The sequence below is a fragment of the Clavelina lepadiformis genome, chromosome 8 (assembly GCF_947623445.1).
Source record: "Clavelina lepadiformis chromosome 8, kaClaLepa1.1, whole genome shotgun sequence".
Lineage (NCBI taxonomy): Eukaryota > Metazoa > Chordata > Ascidiacea > Aplousobranchia > Clavelinidae > Clavelina > Clavelina lepadiformis.
Window position 1 is genome coordinate 5,962,553 of NC_135247.1, and position 9,614 is coordinate 5,972,166.

The 9,614-nt window shown below is 36.9% G+C and overlaps 1 protein-coding gene across 1 annotated transcript; it reads right to left on the reverse strand.

Moving 5' to 3' along the window:
• Positions 1-2,004: 2,004 nt before the first annotated feature.
• Positions 2,005-8,768, reverse strand: LOC143469360 (uncharacterized). Its single transcript, XM_076967028.1, has 18 exons — positions 8,379-8,768; positions 7,963-8,135; positions 7,662-7,836; positions 7,338-7,525; positions 7,111-7,250; positions 6,958-7,028; positions 6,721-6,833; positions 6,429-6,564; positions 6,060-6,242; positions 5,640-5,932; positions 5,301-5,492; positions 4,749-4,847; positions 4,355-4,548; positions 4,117-4,290; positions 3,734-3,830; positions 3,429-3,585; positions 3,290-3,362; positions 2,005-2,936 (listed from the first exon to the last, which is right to left on the reverse strand). Exons 1-18 carry the CDS (start codon positions 8,524-8,526, stop codon positions 2,558-2,560), a joined length of 2,985 nt encoding a protein of 994 aa, XP_076823143.1. The 5' UTR covers positions 8,527-8,768; the 3' UTR covers positions 2,005-2,557.
• Positions 8,769-9,614: the final 846 nt, after the last annotated feature.

Sequence of the window (9,614 nt, forward strand, 5' to 3'; positions counted from 1 at the left end):
TCATATTTAAAAATAAAAACTTAATCTACAATTACATTACATTTGTTTCTATTTTCAAAACCTACTTTTTTACTCGTTTGCAGATTCACCTACAGAACATTGAAGGAGAGCGATGCTTGGATTGGACTCAATGTTAAGAACAAGGAAGGAGAGTTCAAATGGTTGCGAGAAACAAGAACAGGGGGAGAGCACTGGAAGGATGGATAACCAAATGATAGCTTTGGAAATAAAGATTGTGTTCAGCTTTGGTTTGATGCCCTCTCCAACGACGATAATTGTGCAAACCGTCATCACGGATTGTGCGAGATAAAAATCTTAGTAAATCCCTGTCGATGAGACAAAAAAATTCATGCGGCTATTCAAAAAAAATAGTAATAAGCTTAATAACACAGAATATTGGTTTAAATCTGTTTATCTTTAATTTTTAGCAAAATTCATCTGTAATTCTTGGTGTTTCATCTTAAGTCGTACTTGAAGTTGAATTATGATGGAAAGCGCTTATTTGAATCAGTTTTTGCTACGCAATATACCACGTGGCATGACGTTGTAGCACAGGGCTTCCCAAACTTTTTTGCTCGCGACCCCTTTCAAACTTCTGAAGTTTTCCACGACCCTTCACGTTTAAATTGATTAAATTAGCAGTGCGAAACATACATTAGTCATTAGTGAAATTTATTGAGATGCAAAGAGTAAAGACTGAATTCAAGCAACCAGTACTCAAAGTCTACTTACTACTTTACACATATATAGGCTACTGGAAACAAAAAAGCACACACATTTATTCAGTGTGATTGATGCGACTGCTTTCTGCTACAAAGCAAGTCCAGCCGTGGCTCAATATCTGTTAATGCTGGTCTCAAGGCGGTTTCAATGTTGATTAGGCTGGAACGATATTTTGTTTCGATTGTATTTTGTACTTCGTGTAAAATTGGTATACGCTCTGCGACCCCTGAAGTTCGTTACGCGACCCCTTGCGGGGTCGCGACCCCCAGTTTGGGAAGCCCTGTTGTAGCATACCGTTCCAATAAACCAAAAATACAGGCTATAGGCTACTGTGTAAAAACCAGGGCTGCGGAAAAATGAATAAAGGTCGGTCTCCTGTAAACTCGAGCTTTTAATCAGCTGAAGCCAGACCGAACCGATAATGTCATAATAAAACAAACTAATTTGTAAAAGCAGAAAGTCTTTATCGGTATACTATTGCTGGCTACATTCAAAGCCTATGTCCACGGAATAAACTTAGGCCTACCTTTTAATTGGTGTATGATAACAGAAACTATTTTACAAAGAAGTTTTTCAACACCATAAACTATTTTGTACGTATAACTCATTTACGTTTTTAATGAAAAAAGAAAAACAGAAACGTTCCATTAATACCGCCTATATATATGCCTGATGTATTATGCACTAACGTTTTGAAGTTCAGACGGGCACAGCAAGATTAGAAACTATTTCCGGTAGCAAATATTGGAATAATTATTACGTTTTGTTTTGTTGGATTGAAACAACAAACGTTCGGGTAAAACCAAGAGTAAAACTCAGGTTCGTGAAAACACATAAAAATGGTGTCGTTCGTGCTCGGCACACCCCTATAGTAGGCCTAAAACCCTTTTGTCTTTCTCAAATTAAAGATTAAATGTAGGCTAGCAGCTAATGAGATTGCAGAGATCAAAAATCACCTAAAATCCAACTACAGTATGCTGTATTTAGTTTATACATTGATACAATACACTTTCAAACTGACATTAGGCCTATATAGGCTAATATCTTTCATTCACATCTGCAGAATTAATCGCGATTTTCGATAAAACGTTACCACATGCTCCTGTGGTTATTACATCTGATTTGTTTACATTAATGTATGCTACCAATCTCGACTTACTCTGATATTACTGTATTTATGCAACAACTTAAAACCGAGTACTTTGAGCGCTTTAAACTTTATTATAATATGGCCTGGCGGTTAAACTGTAAATGCGTGCTGATGGGTTATCCAAGGGACACTTTTGTCTGTCGCATATGGTTTTCCTTTTTATTATAACGAAATACATTATATGCCCATCGTCTCTCATACCCAATATCTTAGATATAACGAGCATGCGCATAAAATGATCTAGATTCGGAGAATATGCGGAGATTTTCGCGAAAATTAAATTGATTCATTTTAAGATGACGTTATCAGATTCAAACTCTGAGCAAGTCCAGAAAACTTGCCTAGTCACAAGATTGATTTAAGACTAAGAATAGTTAATAGCTTACCGAATAAATATAGTTCAAACCACGGAGCACTGAAACATCTTATGTTACCAATAAAATTACGTAATTCAGCGTTAATTGCGTCAGGCTTAAAACCGAGCACGAAGTAAAAGTAAAATCTTTCCGGCTCACAAACTTAGCGATAATTAATGCGCACAGTTAAATACAAATTAATATCGTTCACATACTTGACTACATAAAAACAAACAATATCATTAAAGTGTGTGCTTAATGTTTTGTTTTGACGAGAATGTATACAGTTAAAAAAGCTCTTTCATACTTAAGTTTCACAAAAAGAATTTCAAAAAAAGGATTTTAAACGTTGTAATCGGGACTGTTTTCTTTTGTTCTTTTTGGAATCCTTAGTGGTATCTTCTTTTTGTGGATCAACGCCAGCACCGGATTCAGGCACTGATCCCTCCTCATCTTTGATCGAGAGAGCTTCTGGAACAGTCCCGTGGAGATTGGCAATAACATCATCATGGTCGTCGTGTTGTTGATGGTTCCTCCTGGAACAATGGTGTTTTTGTGGAATCATTGGAAGGGATCTAGCCCTTTCTGGAGGACGAACATCGTATCCCGAAGCTAAGCGTTCGTTTTCTTCCGAGTAAATACTATCCATGTCATCACAATTTGGAGGAAGCAGAGAGTGAACTCGGCCGTTGGTCTGAACACCAAATCTTGTGCACGAAAGTATAAAAAATTGTCGTTTGTGAGACGATATGTCGAGAAATGTTGGATTTAACGTGTGACAAACTTACCACGCACAGCAAGTATACTTAATCGCTACAGCAGACCATGCAGGTTGCATAAATTCAAGTTTCAGAAATGCTTAAAATGTATTCTAGGCATTCTTGGCATTTGCTCCACGCGCAAATTCATCCTATTCCACGGAGAAGGCTAAGGCACGGGCGGAGTGAACAAAAACAAGCCAGGAATATATACTGGACATTCCTGAAACTTGAATTTGGACAACATGCATGGACTCCCGAAGCGTTTGAATCGATATTACTTTTGATATGTTTGAACATACCTGTATTGATCCCTACGAGTTGAATATAAATCATCAATATCTTGCTGTAGTCTTTCATCAGTTTGATGGTTTCCTGCATTAACATTATGTTGTCAAATATAAAATAGTGAAACATTTTCCAGTCAAAAGTTATTCTCACGTTTTGGCAAGGAGATGGGTGTCACAGGTGCTACTGAGACAGAGTCAGGTTGGTCAAAAGCAGACGGTTTTGAAATGAACGGACCTTCAGTCTTAGGATGGCTGATCACTGCCAACGCATCAAAGTTTGCTTTATTTCGTTTGGCGAGATTTCGTGCCTGCAAACCAGTGAAAATTCTTTAATGAATAAAACAAAGAGAAAATGGAAAGGTGAAAGGATAGAAAACAAGTAAGTGAAGTCTTTACTTGTTTTGAACCATCTAGGAAATTTAAATAAAGCAAACAAAATTTTTTCTAGGAACTTACTTCTTCAATTCCAGCTAAGACGTCATCAACAACGTCACCGTTGCTTTTAATTCCCAATCTCTGCAAACGAGCAGCTCGGGCAGAACTAATGTGTGGACTGAAAAACATTTTCAACAAATTTTGTAAATTCCATGAATCGTTTCGTTACTCGCGTTAACAAAATGACAAAACAAACTATAGTGGTTTAGTAAATTATAACTAATATGGTTTTTGTTTAGTTCTGTTAAACTGATGAGAAAACCCAAATTATACAGCTATACTGTATTTATATCAATATAATAACTCATAAAATTTGTCTAAGACAAGTAACAAATGCAGAGGAAGTGGCCGCAGCACCACAAACAAATGAACGTAGGTGGTGATCCCGACCAACAAAAACTTACTTAGCCTCTGCCTCCAGACTTCCAGTGGCTCTTCTTGTGGAGCGAAGTGTACTAGGATCTCGGACATCTTGCTCTTCATCTTCTTCGTATCGTTTCTGATACCTCATCATCGAACTCATTACTTCATCATCGATCCCGCCATCTTGCCACTTGCGCTTCGAGATCGCTTCTGAGCTGAAATAAGCATTCCGGGAACTTACTTTAGTTGTCCTAAGCACACTTGCGCGAAACCACTTACGTGCATATCAAGGAGCAAAGATTATCCCAGAAATAAAATTCCTGTCTCTCTCTATTACGTTGTGGATATTGTAAAAATGTTTTGTCCACTAATAAACGTTGGAGAGGGGCAGGCATGGTTTTCCAAGGAATAGCGTCCAATATAACTGCGACAACCGCCTCTTTGGGGTCATTTTCCATGCGCTCCCTAATAACCTGATAAAATGGTGTTGTGTAAGGTGCAGTAGCCAAATTAAAGCTTTCTGGTGAAACAGAAAACTTTTGTCTGCTACAATGCAAGTTTGATGCAGCTTTGTCAACTTTAATAAGAGCATTGATTTACTAGCATTGATAACGCAATCAACATAACAGATGGAGTTAGTAATGATGGAGCACCAAAGCTTTATCTAACTTACCTCTAAAATGTACAGGCACGATTTTTCTTCAAGAAATTCGTGTGTGATAACCAAGGTAATTTTTCTGTTCGAGTCTATGCATTTGTGCAAAGTGTCAACCTGGAAAAAGAGAAAGATTTTGCGTAAATATTGTAACCTATTTTTGAGCTAACTATTGCACTTTTCACTGAAATCATAATAAAAATGCTTAACACCACGTTGGTCAATTTTCAACATTTATTTCGGATAAATCTTTGCGTGTTAGTGCTAACCGGTTGTGTCTATATAATATGAGTAGGTTACCTAATAATGAGTAGGTGCTATAAACTATTCTAACTGTAAGCCAACAGCAACCAGCTCTGATTTCCATTAAAGTCATATTGCTAATTGCATAACACAATACTATTTAGCAATAATTCGATTTTTAATGAAGACGCTGACACTCCTTGCAGTCTTTCGACATTACAGTAAGTAGGCTACATTTCTACTGTATTAGCAATAACAAGCATTTAAATTTCTTTTCTATTTAAACTATTTCATTTAACCTAAGATCAAATTGTAAAACAGTCTCACTCGGATAGTTTGCCCAATTGTGAAAACTTCGACATTAAGCGGCCGCCCCGGTTGCGTGGGGTCCATTGACTCTTGGTCACTTTCAAGACTCTCGTTCCTCTTAATGCGATTGAGTTTAGGTATCAACGTGTTGAGAATCCATTTATGATTGGAATCGTGGCAGAGAATGGCAACATCGTTTAGTACTCTGTTCTAAAGTGAAATGAAAGATAAAAAAATGAATTTTATGGAAACCGTATTTTCTGTTGCTAAATATCGTAACGCGAAAGAGTTTTTTCCGCCAAATTAAATTTTTTGCTAAGTTTTAGGTTGAAAATTCTTTTCAAATTCTTCTCTTACTTGGATGACGATGTCGCTGTCAACCTCGTACTTGGTGTAATGTGACGTCACTTTCTTCACATCGTCCTTACTTCTGCAGGAACAGCAGCAGTGACAGGTGCACGATCCTGCCTTGTATTTGTTAACCGCAATCACTATCACGATCATGAGAATTATGGCTATCAAGCTGACCGGCGCTGCTATTGCCCACAAGGGAAATTTTGACGCTTCATCTTCGCACACGAGGGCATCCAAATTGAGTGACATTAGGGGTTCGTCCTTCAAACTTGAGGGCGACGAACAGGTATAGAAAACTGCATCAATCACAAATTGTCTAAAGCTATTGCTTATAAATTAGCACTATAGTTAAGCATTAATTTGAGAAGAAAATTAACGGTCAACGTTTTGAGTGTAACATTAGAATGGTGAGTATTCACTTACTGGACTCCTCCGTCAAATGTTTAATTCTGACATCAGTGCTGTGACCGAGAAAGTAAACAAATTCTTTTAAGTTGCAGTCACAGCGATATTGATTGAAGGAAAAATCAGCAACAGCAAGTGAAGTTAACTTAGCTGGCGAAGCATCAGTGACCGTTTCAATCACGTTCTCTTGAACGTAGAGTTCTGTAAAAATAAGAGCTAAATATGAATACTACAGAGTAATAAAGCGCTTCATATATATTGGAAGTAGGTTGTTTCAATAAAAAAACTAACTATTTTATATGCACAAAAGGTTAGAAATGCTACAAAACTGTAACTTCAAAACCAAGGCTACGTTAGAAAGTATAAATTTTGATTTTCCAAACGAACCCGATAATTCTGGTAGCTCAGGAAAGCTAAACGACCGTATGTAGTTTGTGCTAATGTCCAGGACGCGCAAGGATTGGGCATAGATAAAGGCTTCAGCATTGAAAGAATTTATTGCGCAGCTACTTAAGTTTAGAACCTGAAAAATAGTCGCTAGAAGTTCAAGGCAAAATCAAACGTCTTTTTGTTTTACTGGCTTGGCTTCTAAGTGTTTAAAAGTATAGTTTCGCCAGTTTTATGAAGGCGAATGGGTGACGGAATTATATCCGTCATGCAAACGGCACAAAATGTCTACCTGGATGTTCATGTCAATAAAGTCGTCAAGGCACACGGATTGTATTTGATTTCCGTTCAGTTTCAGCTCTTTTAAATCGCTTAAATGAGTCAAATCATTTCCGATATTAGATTCTACAGAAAAATCAACACAAAAGCGTTTTGCTTCAACTATTGTGAAAAGGAGACGTTTGCAAGCAAAATTCACCGAAATCTTCAATAGCGGATTATAGTTTTGCGTTTCCAATAGTTGACCTACCTTCACCAAACGTGTAATAATTTTGAATATCCAATTCTTCGGCGCAAGGCGTGCGCTTTATCTTTGCTATTCTGTATAGAGAATCTTTGTATTCATTTCAGCAGTAATATATGTTAACCTGGTTGAAAAGCAAACGCAAATCGCTATACTGACTTGTTGCTGGAAAGGTCTAAAACCACCAGTGTTTCAGGCAAGCGTGTAGGTATTTTAGTCAAGGCATTTCCTGATAAATGAAGCTCGTATAGTACTGTAAGGCCGTCGAAAACATTCCGTCCAATTACAGATAAATCTCTCTGAAAACACGATCAACCATAGCAAGGCTAATATATTCAGGTAATTATCGTATGTTTATATATTACAATAGTATTCAATTTGCTTACGCTCTGAATACATCCATTTATGATAAGTTTATTGAGCTTTGCTAAACGTGAAAAAGATTCAGTCAAGGATTTGATCCTCAGGCATGAAAGATCGAGGGTTTCAACGGATGACGGAATCGACGAGACGGATATGTCAGTAAATAAATTGTAGGCAAGAGAAAGGACGGAAACTTTCGTCATATAAATTTCTGCAGATTAAAGAAAAGATTAACGTTGACAGATATGCCAATGCGAAAACAGGATGAACCAAAAGAAAATTAATAACTTGAATATAATGCCCAGTTACTGTAGAATAAATGTTGATATCGAAACTTAACATAGTACCTCTGGTGTCATATAGGGAAGGGAATGTCTTCATCAGGGTATTTGAAATGTTTAAGACTTTCAGGGAACGCGCCCCTTCCCCGAATATATCCATCGTTATGTTTTCGATCTTGTTATTTGAGAGATCTAACCATTCCAAACGATCCTGGTCGTTGAAAGCGTCCTTTTCCAGATACTGTGATTGACCAGGATTTTTAACACTGTACTGTACTAAAGAAACAATAGCCTATGCCGGCGCACAATAGTATTGTAAAATCATGTGCATGCAGTATGTAAAGGAGACAACAGTATAGCTTCATACCTTTATTTTATTGTGAGATAGATCTAGAACTTTGATAGAACGTAAATCCTGCATATCAGCTGTTGATACCATTTCGATTCGATTGTAAGAAAGGTAAACATAACTTGCGTCCAACGGGAGATGTTCCGGAATTTTCCGGAACGCTCTTCCTATGCAGTCGATCGTCTTTTCTCCTGAAAATACGAATATAGGAGTATAAGAATATCGGCAAGTCGCGGGGAAGTAAAACGCTGTTGTGGCCTGTGACACAATTTTTTACAATCATTATTGAGTATACGAAAAATATACAAGGTGAAGCATAGGAACCAAAATCAACCGCCGCCGGCTTAATAACATATACGATAGATATCAAGCGGCTCTCGTAACTATACGCAACATAAGTTCATGCAGTAACTATACAATTTAACAAATGTTACCGTTAGTTTTGACTTGACAAGCACATTCTTTAGGGCACACACTTGACGAACGACTTCGTTTTTGTCGTGAAACATTTTTAAAGCTCAAGGCCGATGTGATAAAAAATAACAGCAAGAAGAGACATCGAAAAAATTTAGAGCTTGTCATTTTATGAATCTTGACGTTAGCAGCATATACGTCACATATTTAGCAATTAAAACCAAGTGTCATTGGCTGCCTATGGGGTTTACAAGCTCAAGGAAAACTCTATATTTATAAACAGAACAAATAGTTTTCTGGTAAAGGACTAAGAATAGAACAACACTGCAATATTAAGTTATTCGCAAGGAAAGCATCCAAAAAGAGCCAGGAGCAAAGACGTTTATTCAGACAGAACTTTCTTGACTAATAGATTAATTTAAATTATCCAAGGCTTCATAATCACAATGCATATACGTCCTACTTTTCCCGTTTGGCTTCATTTGAAATTGCTATATTTTAATCTTATCCAACTCTTGATGCTTTCAATATAACTGCCTAGAACGGTATTCAGTAACTGAGTAACTATACAGTAACTAATTGAATACAACAGCTGTATCACCAACTTTCGATTTGAGTTAGAAATATCACTTTCACGTTTCTTAAACAAGGCTACATATTTGACGTCATAAAATTTATATAAATTTGTACAGAATTCGTTACAGCCAACCACATACACAGAGATGACTTGTCGGGCAACCTTGTGAACGATCATCGTGATACATTGAGCTCGCCTCGAGCAAAACAACGTACGTCGCCGTACTGATTAAGTAGTATTTTCTATACGATTCACTGCCCAATAGGTAAACATTAAAACGAGTTTCTAAAACGTTTAGTATGTAGCCTTACATAATTATTACAGAATTTAATTGTTACTCAAAGGCGCAAAGCAAACATAGTGCCTGCGACAATTACTCGGTCATGTAGGCTGAATTATTCAATTTAATTCATTATAAAGTTGGTAAAAATAATTCTCCTGGCGAAGCAAAATGAAACATTGATGTTTGATACTGACGCAACTTACGGTTAATATTCAGCTTAGTAATCATCATAATATAATAATAATAGCATCATAATATGCGGATTTTCCTTTATCTATTCTATGATGTAGAGTCGTAGACACTGATGTTAAGGCATTGTATGGTTATAAATGTGTAAGCCATGACGTACAGTATCTTCGGTACATTGAAAATCCTATGCCAAATATGAGGATTATA